The sequence below is a fragment of the Erythrolamprus reginae genome, chromosome 4 (assembly GCF_031021105.1).
Source record: "Erythrolamprus reginae isolate rEryReg1 chromosome 4, rEryReg1.hap1, whole genome shotgun sequence".
Taxonomy (NCBI): Eukaryota; Metazoa; Chordata; class Lepidosauria; order Squamata; family Dipsadidae; genus Erythrolamprus; species Erythrolamprus reginae.
The window spans coordinates 107,559,990-107,576,503 of NC_091953.1; the positions used below are offsets into that span (position 1 = coordinate 107,559,990).

The 16,514-nt window shown below is 40.9% G+C and overlaps 1 protein-coding gene across 1 annotated transcript in view; it reads left to right on the forward strand.

The window, feature by feature from the left end:
* Window positions 1-16,514, forward strand: part of NALF1 (NALCN channel auxiliary factor 1) — a 661,249-nt gene that overhangs the window by 635,001 nt on the left and 9,734 nt on the right. Inside the window, exon 2 of the mRNA XM_070751191.1 lies at window positions 15,981-16,152. Coding sequence (XP_070607292.1) covers window positions 15,981-16,152 — 172 coding nt within the window. The remainder of the gene's footprint in view (window positions 1-15,980; window positions 16,153-16,514) is intronic.

The following is a 16,514-nucleotide window of genomic DNA, read 5'->3' on the forward strand; positions in this document are numbered from 1 at the left end:
AAAGTCAAATGATACTGACTTTTTATGAATGCCTTATTTCATAGAGATTGAAGAAGGTAGACTTTAATTAAAATATTGCAGGCCCTCAGTAATTTCATAAGGGTTCTCCTCCAGGATAGCTCTGTCGATAAATATTTCAGTGCATTCAACATGTGGATTGATGGACAGATGGAAAGAAGGGAGGAAGGAAGGAAGGAAGGAAGGAAGGAAGGAATATTGCTACAGTTCCAAGAAGTGTAAGTTATCTTGCCTGTGATCAGTTACATTTTATACCTGTTTTTAAGTAGTAGTATAGAAGTGGTTTCCAATGATGACTTCTTTTCAGATTTTTTTTCAAACAGAATAATAGAGTTGGAAGGGATCTTGGAGGCAGTGTTTCCTCTAATTTTTTTGGGGGGGTGGGCAGAAAAGTATAGTGTCAGAGCGGCAGTCCCTTCGGGACTGGGCTGCACAGAAATAATAAACAAACAAACAAACAAACAAACAAACAAACAAATAAAAACCCACCCTGTTTTGCCTCAGACAATTTCAAAATAAAATACTGTACTGTGTGTCCATAACAGTGAGCTCATAATAGGGCAACTCTATCAATATCAAAATGCCACTTAAATAGTTGAGCTAGTTTCAAACTAGATTTTGATTTTCTTTCTCTCTTCCTTACTCCCAATCTTTTTCTTTCTCTTTTCCTTCCTCTCTTTTTTCTATCTGTTTCTCTCTCTTCCTCTCTTCCTCTCTCTCTCCTTCCCTCTCACTCTTTCCCTCTCGGCTTCTGGGCAGGTTTGAGAAATTCTGAGTTGATGATGATTTTTAAGTGAGCGATTGCTCACTGCTCAGCTTAGAGGGAACTATGCTTGGAGGTCTTCTAGTCTAACTCTCTGCTTAAATAGGAAGTCTATAACTGTTTGCTTCCTCCACTTGGCCACGCCTGTTTGATCCCCAGGCTTCTGTCCCTAACCATTAGGGCACTGCCTTTTATCGTTGGCCCATTCGCTGAATGGGCCCAAAAGCCCATTCACTTTGGGCTTTTGGGTACACGGGACACTTTGCCGCTAGACAAATCAAAGGAGCAAGAATCCTACCCCCTTCTTCATTCCTTCCTTTCCATTCCACTCCACTCTGCCTGCAGGTGTGTGTTTGGAAGCAGCCTTTTTAGGAGAAGGAATGGGACAAATCTTCCTCTCTCTCGTTCTTCCCCCCCTGTGTGTGTGTGTGTGTGTGTGTGTGTGTGTGTTGGGTAGCGGGATGGCCCAGACAGAGTGGGGTTGGGCTCATTGGCTGCTCTTCCTGAGACTTGAAATTTAAGTAAGTGCTAAACTCCAAATTAGGATAGATAAATTATCCTAATTTTAAGCTATCATATAATTTGTTGAATGTTTTATTATGCATTTAATAATTCAATAATAATATTTATTATAATCTATAAGAATCATTGGTACGCAGTAACACTGAATCCCAAATATTCCTGTGTTAAACTAACAGTAACATATCAATAAAACAGCAGGAAATGCATAAAAAGTGTCCTGCACATAACATGTACTCACTATAATGGCTTCATTTAATGTAGCGTATAGAATTTAATGCAATAAATTCTTCAGATTGGCTACATTTGAATCTGACCTTCCTTTTGAAGCGTTTGTTGCAGGGGGGGGGGGGTTCTCTTTCCCCCAAATCTTGTTTTTAAAAGTCTGTCAGATTTCTTTGCAATGCAGTTCCTTGAAATGGATTTTCTACAACTGTCAATGATTTGAAACAAACCTGTAGGTGGTACATCATAGTTCAGATAAGCAACAATTCAGCATTAGAACCAAGCCTCAATGTGAATTCTCTGAAGGTCTCTTTCTACCCTCATTGTTTGACATACAGTCCCTTGTACAACCTTGCCTTGTCATGTTTTAACAGCTATAAATAGGGAAGAAAGACAGATAAAGGAAGAGGAAACATGAAAGTAGTCTGATTCTCTGTATTTAGCGTGTCTTTGAATTCTTCCTTGTAGAGTCAGTATGACATGAAGTCAACATAGCCCTGCTTCTGACTTGTATTTAAGAATGGATATTCAGGAAGCATGAATAGTTAAAAATAAACCATAAGAACACATCGTATAGCACATTAATCTGGAAGAAAGTCTTAAATAACAAGAGCACTGATGCTCACATTCTCTAGGACAGTGATGGTGAACCTTTTCTTCCTCGGGTGCCCAAAGAGCATGTGTGCATGTTATCGCACATGCCCAAGTGCCCACACCCATAATTCAATGCCTGGGAAGGGCAAAAACAGCTTCTCCCACCCCCTAGAGGCCCTCTGGAGGCCAGAAATGGCCTGTTTTCCAATTTCTGGTTCACGTTTCATCTTACCCAGACCCCAAAAGCTTCCCTGAAGCTGCGGGAGGATAAAAACACCCTCCCCCATTCCCCCTGGAAGCTCTCTGGAAGCCAAAAAATGCCCTCCCGGAGCCTCTGTGTGAGCCAAAAATCATCTGGCCAACACACACATTTATTTATTTATTTATTTATTAGATTTGTATGCCGCCCCTGTCCGAAGACTCGGGGTGGCTCACAACAGCAATAAAAACAATATAGCAGTGGAACAAATCTAATATTAAAAACATATAAAACCCTATCATTATTTAAAAAACCAAACAGCACATTCATACCAAACATAAAACATAAAATATAAAAAAGCCTGGGGGAAAGGTGTCTCAACTCCCCCATGCCTGGTGGTATAAGTGAGTCTTGAGTAGTTTACGAAAGACAGGAAGGGTGGGGGCAGTTCTAATCTCCGGGGGGAGTTGGTTCCAGAGGGCCGGGGCCGCCACAGAGAAGGCTCTTCCCCTGGGGCCCACCAAACATGTTGCATGTTGGAGCTGAGCTAGGGCAATGGCTTGCATCCCAGCATATATGTTTCCACGTGCCGCCTGTGGCACCCGTGCCATAGGTTCGCCATCACTGCTCTAGGATGATTGCCTATTTTCTTCTTATAAATACAGATGGTCTTCAGCTTACAAATGGGTACTTAGCAATCCTTCAAAGTTACAACCCAGATCTGAAGTTCTGATGGTTGTCCCTTGTTCACTTTGGACATTCTGCATCTGCTGCAGTTATAGCTGTTTGCAGCATCCTATGGTTGTCTGAGCACATTTTATTTATCCACAGTTTATTGCTTTAAGAACATAAAATGTACTCTCTCTATATTATACTGTAAATATAACATGGGGAAATGAACATATTTTTATGTTTTTAAAGTTGGTTGGGCTTTACGAGCAATGTGGCAAATTGATAAATTTTTAAAAATTATCTGTTTAATATATCTGTTCTAGGCTTTCCTTTCTTTTGCAATTAGGAACACAATTAATTTTAATGTTGCATTAAATTGCTATTCTATTCTGTTTCATATAATAGGATTATATTGATTCAAAAGGAGTCAATTCCAACTCAAAAAGGAATGTAAGCAAAATATTACTATGTAGTTTTATATTATTTGGATCATAGTAAGGTTAAGAATTGAAAGTAGAAGTCAAGATCCAAAAAAAGCAGTTTTAAAACTGCCTTTAACAACTATTTAAAGAAAAGCTTTAATAAACAACAAATGAACAACAGATATAGATATTCAGCTACCCTTTATCATTCTATTCTTTATACTATGATATTTATTTGACAGAAGCTCAATTTATTTGAACTTACATGAGAAGGAACAAATAATTGCAAAATGGTTCCTGAAAAGTTCAGATGTCTCTGAAGGTTAGTCAACATTAGCAGATCCTCAGGAGCAGGTGGGCTCTGTCTGGTTAGTTTAGTCCTGTATCTAACATCTAAACAACTTCTTGCCTTATTTTGTTCCTCTCATCTCCAGATTTCTTTTTTCCTCCCTCTCTTCCTCCTCATTTTATATCTGCTTTTTTCTTTCTTCTCAGCTCAGTCCTTGTCCGTTACCCATCTCCATCCAGTTATAATTTTTCCCTTTTACCCCCATTCTTCACACCCTTGTGCAATGAACAATTTAATTTAATTGAATTTATATGCCGTCTACCCTTGAGGCAGTATTGTTGATTATAAAACAATACAGTGGTACTTCTACCTCTGTACCTATAAAGCCCTACATGGCATCGGACCAGAATATCTCTGGGACCGCTTTCTGCCACATGAATCCCAGCGACAAGTTAGGTCCCACAGAGTTGGCTTTCTCTGGGTCCCATCGACTAAACAATGTCATCTGGCGGGACCCAGGGAAAAGCCTTCTCTGTGGTGGCTCCAACCCTCTGGAACCAGCTCCCCCCAGAGATTAGGATTGCCCCCACCCTCCTTGCCTTTCAGAAACTCCTTAAAACCCACCTCTGCTGTCAGGCATGGGGGAATTGAAACATCTCCCCCTTGCCCATGTAGTTTCTGTGTATGATTCGACTGTGTGCTTGTTTTTTATATATTGGGGTTTCTTTTGGACTTTTTAACCTAAAACTAATTTAGATTGCTAAATATTAGATTTGTTACTATGTATTGTTTACCATTGTTGTGAGCCGCTCCGAGTCTATGGAGAGGGGCGGCATATAAATCCAATAAATCTAATATAATGTAATCTAATCTCTATTTACGAACTTTTCTAGATAAAAATGCTGAGTCTGCAAACATTTTGGGCCAACTTCCAGAAGCTGTAAATGCGGCAATTTCAGTAGCATGTTGGAGATATTTGGAGAACCTGTATACCTTGTAAGGCTTTATAAACTGGCAAAACCCCATGTACCTAATCATCTTACTTTTTACATGGTTCAGGCTCAAACTTTGCAAAAAAACCCCCCTCAAAAATGAATTTACAGCAATTTTCAGGCTGTTGTAATTGCCCTTTCAGGCTGATTTTTGGCAGGTGTACTAATTACACAGTTGCAATGAGGACTTCCAATTTGCAGCACTTTCCTTCAAGTTGTTGAAAAAATATAAGAGTTCAAAGTTGGTATTTAATGGGTTTTTGCCAAATTTTGGCTATCTTAGATGCCCTGTTTGATCCTGTGGGACAGCTTCAATCCTCTTCAATTTAGCACCATTAGAAAGAGCAGATTCTCGTCTTTAAGAATATATTGTTGTAAGTTTGGTGTCTCTTCATATAAGGATTGACAAAATCTCCTCAATTATTTTCGGGAAGCCTGTGATTTCTGCACTGCACCCTTGATACAAATGCAGTAAAAGTGATTCTTTTTTCAATAAGCAGCATTTTTAAAAAATAAAGAACACAAGATGTTATAAGACTGTGTTCAAAAATATTAAAAAATAGGAATGTTTGTTAGGAAATGGAAGGGTGAGGCCAGGTTTCAAATAAGGGACCGATAAAGTGGGGTTTTTGTCAGCATTGTTGCATGATAGAGGAAACAGGCCCATTGATGTTTCTAATGACTGTATAAGTCAATTAGTGTTTTAAACATGCGTAGGTCCATGATGGCTCATCGCCAAGAGGTCACACCTGATAGCCAGGCATGTCCAGGCACAGGTGGGGCACTTGGCACAGGTTCCCGCCTGAAGTGGGCATCTTACATGAGGTTCCCAAGCTTCTTTTGGATATCTTTGCCTAAGTTCCCAAGCTTAAAGGAGGTGTCTTAATGGTTCCCAAGCTGTAGTAAAACATCAGTGCTGCAGAGACAAGAATTTTTCACTGATAATTTTAGCTGGTTTTTAAAAAATTAATTAATTAATTAATCTATTTATTTATTTATTTATTAAATTTGTATGCTGCCCCTCTTCGTAGACTCGGGGCGGCTCACAGCAGTGATAGAAACAATGTACAGTGATCCCCCCGCTCGTTGCGAGGGTTCCGTTCCAGGACCCCCTGCAACGAGCGGGTTTTCGCGAAGTAGCGCTGCGGAAGTAAAAACACCATCTGCGCATGTGCAGATGGTGTTTTTACTCCCGCAGCGCTAGCGAGGAGCCGAAGATTGGGGGCGGCGCGGCTGTTTTAAAATGTCTCTGCTGGCATGGGGGGCTTCCTAGCAGCCCCCCAAACCCGGGTTGGGGTCCGGGGGGTGCTGGCAAGCCCCCCATGCCGGCGGCGACATTTTAAAACAGCCGCGCCGCCCCCAATCTTCGGCTCCTCGCTAGCGGGCAGGCAGGCGGCGGACAAGCCGTTCGCTGGTGCTGGCTCTCGCCGCTTTCGAGCTGAGTCCCGGAGCGAATTCGCTCCGGGACTCAGCTCAAAAGCGCCGACAGCCAGCGCCAGCGAACGGCTTCTCCGCGCTGGCTGTCGCCGCTTTTGAGCTGAGTCCCGGAGCGAATTCGCTCCGGGACTCAACTCAAAAGCGCCGACAGCCAGCGCCAGCGAACGGCTTCTCTGCGCTGGCTGTCGCCGCTTTCGAGCTGAGTCCCGGAGCGAATTCGCTCCGGGACTCAGCTCAAAAGCGCTGACAGCCAGCGCCAGCGAACGGCTTCTCCGTGCTGGCTGTCGCCGCTTTCGAGCTGAGTCCTGGAGCGAATTCGCTTCAGGACTCAGCTCGAAAGCGGCGAGAATGAACGGCGTGGGCGGGGCGAAGGGCGGGCGGCAGCGAGGAGTTTGCGTGGGCGGTGGGGAAACTCCTTGCTGATGCCCGCTGCTCGCCCTCCCCGCCAGCAAGAGGGGGAAGACCCAGGGGAAGCCGCCCAGCAGCTGATCTGCCGGGCGCCATCTACGCATGCGTGCCCATAGAAAAAAAGGGCACACATGCGCAGATGGTGTTTTGACTTCCGGGTTGAAAAATCGTGAATTACCCTGTTCGCAATGGTCGGGGACGCAATAACCGGGGTATTACTGTACAATACAAATCTAATACTACAAAGTTAAAAACCCATAATTTAAAAAACATGCACACAACACACCATACATAAATTATATAGGCCTGGGGAAGATATTTCAATTCCCCCCATGCCTGACGGCAGAGGTGGGTTTTGAGAAGTTTACGAAAGGCAAGGAGTGTGGGGGCAATTCTGATCTCTGCAGGGAGTTGGTTCCAGAGGGCTGGGGCCGCCACAGAGAAGGCTCTTCCCCTGGGTCCCCGCCAAGCGACATTGTTTAGTCGACGGGACCGATCCAGAGAAGGCCAACTCTGTGGGACCTAACCAGTCTCTGGGATTCGTGCGGCAGAAGGCGGTCCCGGAGATAATTTATACTGTTGTCCAAGTGCTGTAGTTGCTGGTACTGGAAGAACTGCTGTTCAGGAATCCAACAGGAATCTCTTCTGTTAGGCCAATCTGCGCAAGAGAAAATATTCAGTAATGCAATTAGCAACTCGGGCTAGTTTGCAACGATCTAAAAAAAAAAAAAGCCAAATTTTCACAGCAAAAGGCTTGTTTGAATATTGTGAACAAAAAAAATAAATGAAATCAAGTTCATTTTTGTTTCTAATGATGAAATTGAATCTTCACGATCTACGCAAGAGAAACGATTCAGTAAAGCTTCCACAGTTGCTGGAACTCATTAAAATCACCAGTTTATTCCAATTGACTTGAACCAAAATTCATTAAGTAGAGTGTCAAATGATTCTTCCTCATTTGTTGCCAAGCTTTGTAAGTCAGAGGACGCAGTGAGTGTACTGGGATAAATGTGCCTGAACAGTCTTGGTCAGTAAGTGGCCTGTGTTTATGACAACCAATGGTGGATTGGCAAAGGATGCGACACATCATTTGTAAAAACTTGATACCTTGATCAATTTTATGCATCCATTATGCACAATCATTTCATTGGCCTAGCAGAAGAGATTCGGAGGCTTCTCCTCGACTTTTCTGGCCCCATGGAGGCTTTTCTTGCCCCACAGAGGCTTCTCCCCACCTTTTCCAGACTTGTTTCATCCCAGGAGAAGATTCCTAGAAAGGCCCCAGAGAGGCTTCTCCCCACCTTTTCCGGACTTGTTTCCTCCTAGGAGAAGATTCTTAGAAAGGCCCCACAGAGGCTTCTCCCCACCTTTTCCGGACTTGTTTCCTCCCAGGAGAAGATTCTTAGAAAGGCCCCACAGAGGCTTCTCCCCACCTTTTCCAGACTTGTTTCGTCCCAGGAGAAGATTCCTAGAAAGGCCCCAGAGAGGCTTCTCCCCACCTTTTCCGGACTTGTTTCCTCCCAGGAGAAGATTCTTAGAAAGGCCCCACAGAGGCTTCTCCCCACCTTTTCCGGACTTGTTTCCTCCCAGGAGAAGATTCTTAGAAAGGCCCCATAGAGGCTTCTCCCCACCTTTTCCGGATTTATTTCCTCCTAGGAGAAGATTCTTAGAAAGGCCCCACAGAGGCTTCTCCCCACCTTTTCCGGACTTGTTTCCTCCCAGGAGAAGATTCTTAGAAAGGCCCCACAGAGGCTTCTCCCCACCTTTTCCAGACTTGTTTCGTCCCAGGAGAAGATTCCTAGAAAGGCCCCAGAGAGGCTTCTCCCCACCTTTTCCGGACTTGTTTCCTCCCAGGAGAAGATTCTTAGAAAGGCCCCACAGAGGCTTCTCCCCACCTTTTCCTGTTACAGTTTCGGAGGCTCGGGTTTGTAAATGGAAAATGGTTCTTGAGAAGAGGCAAAAAAAATCTTGAGCACCCGGTTCTTATCTAAAAAAGTTCTTAAGTAGAGGCGTTCTTAGGTAGAGGTACTACTGTATATCAAAGTGAAATGCACAAGTAATAATATCACAATTATCAGAATTCTCACACTAAAATTACCAGGAACATTAAGGAAATCCAGTTTTTCCTTAGATGACACTGAAATAAGTAGTAATCTGCTCAACAATGACAAAACATTTCAGTAAGCATTTCATATATTAAGAATAAAACAAGTAAAGAAACCCAACATTGAGAGGATAGCAGCTGTGGAATTAGCACCAAATTGGAATTTCTAACTCATTTAGCATTTTACTTTGTTTGCTACTATTTGCTGTGGTGGAGTCCAATTTAACAGGAACAGTCTATTTCATATTTGTATTTTATCTGCAGGATAAAATAAGATTAAAAGCACTGAAAAATATAAAACTATATATTTGTAGTTAGGATATAAAACTATGTTTTGCACCCTGTATAATTAAAAAAAAAGATGATTCCAAAAATGAAGCAGTAACATTTTCACTTTTACATGTAAATAATTAGAAATAACAGCAACATAATTTTTCATTAAGCAAATACTTCTAGTGCTAATATTTTCTCCTCAAAATGTAATGACTTAAAATCCAAGGGAAAGTAGTCAGAAATCACAATTTAGGAATATTGTTTTTTAAATGGTTGCCTAGCAACTTTGTTACTATCTGTTGCCACTATAAATAAACAGAAGATAGCTCTATAAATTAACTGACAAAAAACTAGAACAGATTAAAAAAAATACATTTAAACGGCCCAGAGTTTCTAGGAAATTGTCCTGAAAAGTTCAAGCAACTGAATTTTAAGCCTTTACTTTTTGTTTCCTTTGTTTTATAGAAAAAAGCCACAAATAAAAAGAAAAAAACATGTTCTATCATTGTTCTTTTATAATTCATGGTAGAAGAAATGTCTAGAAAAATACTTAAATTGCTGTTATTAGTATGCTAGGAAAGAAGCTATGTTTTTCCAGATTCTGTTTAAAGGGAACTTTTCTTTTTTATTGGGCGAACTACGTTTTTTTCTGAGAATAAGGCGCACCTTAGTTTTTGGGGAGGAAAATAGGAGAAAAAAAATCTACCCACCAGCTATTCATCTGGCTAACATCCTCAGTCTGGTCAACTTCAGCACATTATTTTATCCCCTGGTAAAAAACCTTATTTGGAGAGAATAACAATGAAAGAGCTTGCAAGCCAGTAAGTGCTGGGAACATCGTTAGCACCTACGGTAGTTAGGGCTAAAAAAGAAGCTTCGAAAAAAGTTACAATCATTTTCAGCTTCTTTTAGGAAGGAAAAAGGTGCATTTTATACTCTGAAAAATACGGTATTTCATCTTTTAATTAAAATCTACACTTTTTACGTTTACAGTTGTGCTTTATTAGACAAAGTTTTCATTTATTTAATTCTTTATGTTCTGCCTTTTAAAGTAAAAACAAACTTAAAGCAGCTTTTCTAAATATAGAATATAAGAGCAAATCACAGTCAAATTTTAGCTCATTGCTGTAACAGTTCTTGGCTCTTCATAGTCTTCTATGGACAGACGCAGCATACAGAAAATACAACAGGTGTTAGTGAGCAACCTTTGTGGGAGAGACAGAATTCAACAAAATATGGAAAGTCAAAAGATTATGCAAGGATTATTAGGCTGTCACACAGACATATAGCTCTGGATTTGTATACCAAGACATTGGAATAAAAAGGTAGTAGCATACGGCGTGGAAAAAGGGACTGGAATGTTAAGAGAGAGCTAATTTGCATATTGGTATGTAAATCAGTTTTTGGCAGTTGGAAGATAGAATTCTGTAATTCGTATGCTGACTGTTGGTGAATCTGCATCATAGAGAGCAGATGTGTAGAGAAATATAGTTATACTGTCAAGTTGTTTATTTGTGTAAATATGAAACCTGTTCAATGAGAAAAGAAGAAATAAAAGCCTAAGTTTTATATTAGAGTCATTGTATTGTGTACTCAAATATATATTGTAGCACGGTTCTGCTATAAAGAGACTCTGCTGTATGAAGTGAAGAACATCACTTGAAAAACATAAATAACATAGAAATCCAACAGCTTTAATTATATTAACTGAACACAAAGGATTCTCAGAGGTTTATGCACTGAAAGGGAAAAAATACAGCCTTAAGGATAGTACATTGTGCAGTTTACAGAAAATTCATCTCCCACAAATATCCATAGGCACGTGGAGAACTATAATACTCGTATAGGGACACAATCAGAGTGTAGGACATTCTAAATCTTTAATCAATGCAAACATAATGAACACACACATACACACACACAGAGAGAGAGAGAGAGACAGAGAGACAGAGGTGTATGTGTGTGTTATTAAAAAGACAGATCTGCATAGCTATAGGAAATGCTATGATTTCAGCATTTCTAATTTGATTCTAATTTGGGAATTAGAATCTTGGATATGAAATGCAATGACTTGTTTATAAGCAACTACAGTGGGACCCTTTACTTAAGAACTTAATTCATTCCGTGACCAGGTCCTTAAGTAGAAAAGTTTGTAAGAAGAAGCATTTTTCCCCATAGTAATCAATGTAAAAGGAAATAATGCATGCAAACCCATTAGGAAAGAAATAAAAGCTCAGAATTTGGGTTGGAGGAGGAGGAGGAAGAAGAGGAGGAGGACAATCACTTCTAAAGGAATAAGGAGAGATGAGGAGAAATTTTTAAAAATCCAAAACTTTAAGGCTTAAAAAAAAAGAGGGACTCTGAGGCAGCGAGAAGGAGCACGTGCCTCCCATACACTGCACCAGAGAGAGAAATCTAGGCGGGCGAGAGGGGAGAACCTCCTGCTCTTATGACCCAAAGGCTGCTGCTACCTGCTTCCTCTTCCTTTCCATACTCAGGGCTTCCCTCTCCTCTCGCACACTCACTTTGTAGCCGGCGCCTTTCCTTCACTGTGGTTACTCCTCGGTTTGGCTGAAGCCAAATTGATCCAGCTGGGGAGAAGTGCCCCCTTTTGAATTTCCATGCCCAGATGCTCCGGGAGGCAACCTCTCTCGGGTGTATGGGAGGCAGCGCGAGGTAGTCACCACAGTGAAGTGGTTTATTCCCTCTCCAAGCACCCAGAGAAAGGAAAATGTTCCATTCGCTCTGACTGCCAAAGCTTCCTTAAACGCCACTGAAAGGCTCCTCTGGCAGCCCAGAAAAGCCTGAGTTGGCCGAGGTTAAAGGGATTATGGCAGGAAACTGGCCGGGCCTTTCTGCCACTCAGATTTCCTGGGAAATTTTTCCAGGCTTAGGTTCCTGAGAAGAGGCAAAAAAATCTTGAACACCCGGTTCTTATCTAGAAAAGTTCTTAAGTAGAGGTGTTCTTAGGTAGAGGTACCACTGTATGTATAACCTTGTTTGATTTTGGTGCTCCCATAATTAAAATATTGTATACTTATGTAGGTGGTCTAAATACTTGTGCTCTATTCCTTTTAACTGTTTTAGCTGACTAGATCTTAGCAGGAGGTAACTAGCACCACCTTCTGTGAGTACCTATGACTTAACTTTACACAGTAAAACTGTTACAGGCAGAGATAACTGTTTTACTTGGCAAAGGTATTTATTAAACATTAAAGGTTTCAACATTTTCCATGCTCCTTGGTAGATTGTGCACTTTGGATCTACTCATTCAAGGAATCATTTTCAGAATAAAAGGGCAGAAAAGATGGATGTCTAAACCAGAGTTTTTCAACCAGTGTGCCGTGGCACACTAGTGTGCTGCGAGACATGGTCAGGTGTGCCGCGAAGAAGGAAGCTCAGGTTCTGGTCTCACAACTTTTTGCTGAGAGAGAGAGAAAGAGAGTGAGAGAAAGAGAGAAAGAGAGAGAGAGAAAAGAGAGAGATAAAGAGAAAGAAAGAAAGAGTGAGAGAGAGAAAGCAAGTGAGAGAGAGAGAAAGAGAGAGAAAGAGAAAGAGAGAAATAAAGCAAGAGTGAGAAAGAAAGAAAGCAAGAGAGAGAGAGAGAGAAAAGGAGAGGAAGGGAGAGAGAGAGAGAAATGAGCAAAGAGGGGAGGAAAAAAGAGAAATGAGAAAATGATTGAGACAGAGAATGAGATGAAAGAGAGAGAAACAAAAGAGAGAGAGAGAGAGAGAGAAGTGACTCTTGATTTAAAGCATATGATAAAAAGCACCCAAAACGTAAGAGAGAAAACCCCCCAGCCCTCACCTGTTTTTGGAAATGGTTCAAGAGTATGTATACACACACACACAAGAGGGATGGAAAAAGAGAGGAGAGTGTCTTAGAATGTCGTTTTGTGTCCTTTTGGTTGGTGGTGTGCCCCAGGATTTTGTAAATGTAAAAAATGTGCCGCGGCTCAAAAAAGGTTGAAAATCACTGGTCTAAACAAAGAGGATTTATGAGACGTACCAGGAGGCAGCCAATGGGTCTTTTCTTTCCTGCTGTTGCTATATAAAATCCTAGTTGCTTTATTTCTTTACTTTCCACACAAATATTTCCTAATTAGCTACACTATATATGTCACATATTAAGTTTAATTTATAGCCCTCTTAAACTGGAGAAAGAGGAGTGGAATCAATGGTAGGTTGCTCCTGGTTTGGCCCAATTCTAAGAACCAGTAATGTTCTGGCCCAGTGCCGAAGCTCCAAATAATTATGCAACACTTACAAACACATTTCGTTTTAGAAATTAAATGCAGAGTCTCCTAATAGCTTCTTAGGGGCATCAAACAAAAGGCACACTTTAATTTACAAACAGTTGAAAGTGACAAGGAAGAACAAGGAAGTCCGGTTATCTTACTGAGCCTCCAAGAATTGACAAAGTTCCTAAAAATTAGTCCTTGAGAAATTTATTTATTTATTTATTTTATTTATTTATTTTGTCCAATACACAATGAGGGTTTTAGTGGGTATATATCAATATACACAAAGTAAAATACATGATGAAGGTTATAGAGGAGATACTCAAAGAAAATATATCTAAGAAATAATAGAAAAGAAGATATAGTAATAGAACATATCAATGAAAGAGTAGAAGAAGAGATATAGTAATAGAAGAAAGGTATAGGAGATATAGGAGAGCAATAGGACAGGGGACGGAAGGCACTCTAGTGCACTTGTACTCACCCCTTACTGACCTCTTAGGAATCTGGATAGGTCAACTGTAGATAATCTAAGGGTAAAGTGTTGGGGGTTTGGGGATGACACTGTGGAGTCCGGGAATGAAGAAGAAGCAATTTTTCCTATAGGAATCAATGTAAAAGCAAATAATGTGTGCGATTGGGGAAACCACAGGGAAGGTGGAGGCCCTGTTTCCTCCCAGGAGATTCCTAGAGAGGCCCCATGGAGGCTTCTCCTCACCTTTACCGGCCCTGTTTCCTCAGAGAGGCCCCACATAGACTGCTCCCTGCCTTTTCCGGTTACAGTTCCAGAGGGTCGGATTTGTATGTGGAAAATGGTTGTTGAAAGGAGGCAAAAAAATCTTGAACACCTGATTTTTATCTAGAAAAGTTCACAAGTAGAGGCGTTCTTAGGTAGAGGTACCACTGTATTTCCCAGAATTTCTATTTCCAAGAAATCTGGGGAAGTGGGTCAGCCACTGCTTGGTTGCCAGAACCTTTGGCTGCTGTTAAACCAAAATTGGTTTGTATCATGAATATGTAGTAACAAATTTTCTTCATTACACTTACTAATGTAATATAGAGGAGTGTGTTACAAGCTGTATTGGTCCCAGGGACATATTATTTTCTGATCAAAGGGTTTTTAATCAAGGTACTTATTATTATTAGAAAATGAGCTAGCAAGATGATACAGATAGTCTATGCTAGTTCAGTGTTTGGAAATTTTAGAAAAGGCAGGTGGGGATGTGGAATGGGAGGGCAATGTGGAGGTAACATAGTTCCTTTAAGCATTTGGTTTCTTTCTCTGCCCTTAATTTGAACAATTAGAAAACTCTCCCAGGTTTCTTAATTTTGCAAATGACTTTCATGTGCATGTATATTTTTAAAAAGCTTTCATTGATGCAAAGCATTTTAATAATTTTAGCAAGTTTATAAAAGTTGTAATTTGTTTGGAGGCTTAGCTGATGTCTCTTAATTATTACTTTCTGAGTGTGGCTGAGGAAACCCTAACATCAATGGTGAGGAAGAGGTAGCAAAAAAGGAACATGGTTAATTTAGATCCCTGTGTAGGAAACAAAGGATATTGCAATCTGAATTTAATACAGATGGAGGCACGGCTATCAATCACAAGGCATTGTACAATCTTTTCTTTCATAATGGGTTTTTTTTGGGGTGATAAGAAAAGAGCCTAAAGAAAAGGCAGAAGAAACACAATAAGGTTATAGGTGGAAAGCTACGGCTTAACTTGGCTTCTCTGTAAAATTCTGTCAATGAAGTAATTACCCAATAAAAAGCACTCAAGCAAGCTTGGTCTGGGGCAGTATAAGCATCTCTCAGTATACTGATATGAACCAGCGGTGTTTGGCTTTTGGAATGTGGACAGGCTCTGCTTGGTTTATACTGAGCCAATACAGTATTATAAAATTTCACAGATCTCCTTCCCATGAAGATGGAATATGAATGAGTGCTCTGCCTGTTACATTCTCAGTCTTGGAATTAATAAGCCAAAAGCAGATGTAAGTCATGATAGAAGGCATAAAATATCGCTTTCTGGAAAAGGAAGAAAGCGAAGTGAAATTTTGTGAAAGTAAAGGATTCCTGCCTTACTTTACTGAAAGGCTCTTAGAGTGTGATAGATAAGAATGATTCTGTTGTGGTTGGCTCGCATCAGGCTTCTTTGATCACGGACTTTGAGAAGAACTGAGTCCATCTTGGTATCATAGGCCAGTGTGTTTACCAGAGGAATTGGAAAGGGAGAGTGAGGAAGAGTTAGGGCTTGGGCAATCTCCAGAGACTGCAGAACCCCCAGCTGTGGTAATGTTTGAGTCAGATGAGGAGAGGGGTGTTGTGGACCCAATATTAGATGCTAGGCTAAGAAGAATGTGAGGGAGACAAGAATATCTCCGGCAGCGTAGATCTAGGCATTGAATATTTCTATGCACAGATTGTTATCACTGATAGTATAAGAGGGAGGATTATGGGAAACCTTTGTGCAGAAGTTCAACGTTCCTATATATAGGAAGAAAACTAACAGCTGAAGATCCTTCTGCAACCCTGAAATTCTGGTTTTTGAAGGCATTTGTGAGCACCTGTCAATGCTGAAAATTAATGACTTGAATTTATCAAACTCATCAAAACCCGCTAACGGATCACCAATCCCATCCGTATTGGGTGGGGCTTATCATTGATAGTGACTTTGTTTTTGAGTCTTCATTGGGGATTAATTGCTGATAATTAACCAGGCTGGACAGAACAGATTTTACTGGTGTTGCTTTGACTTGTCAATTATTCTGATTTAAAAAAAAACAAAAAAAAACTTCTTGTCTTTCTTTTTCTTCTCCTTTAGACTGTCTACAAAGCCTGGCTCTGTTCCCAGTATTTTGAAGTCACACAGTCTCATTGCAACCACACAATTCCTTGCAAGCAATACTGTTTGGAGGTTCAGACAAGGTGTCCATTTATATTACCAGACAATGATGATGTCGTCTATGGAGGATTATCCAGTTTCATCTGTACAGGTATGGCAGATTTCAGCAGCTGTTTCTAAAACCCCTTTCAGAGCCATTTTCTGAAGCATGAGGGCCACATATAACTAAGAACTCCCTTCCACTTTCCACTTAAGACCTCCTTCTCCATTTTACAGTGGTACCTCTACCTAAGAACACATCTACTTTCAAACTTTTCTAGATAAAAACCGGTTGTTCAAATGTTTTTCACCTCTTCTCAAGAACCATTTTCTGCTTACAAACCTGAGCCTCCGAAACTGTAACCGGAAAAGGCAGGGAGAAGCCTCTGTGGGGCCTCTCTAGGAATCTCCTGGGAGGAAACAGGGCCAGAAAAGGCAGGGAGAATCCTCTGTGGGGCCTCTCTAGGAATCTCT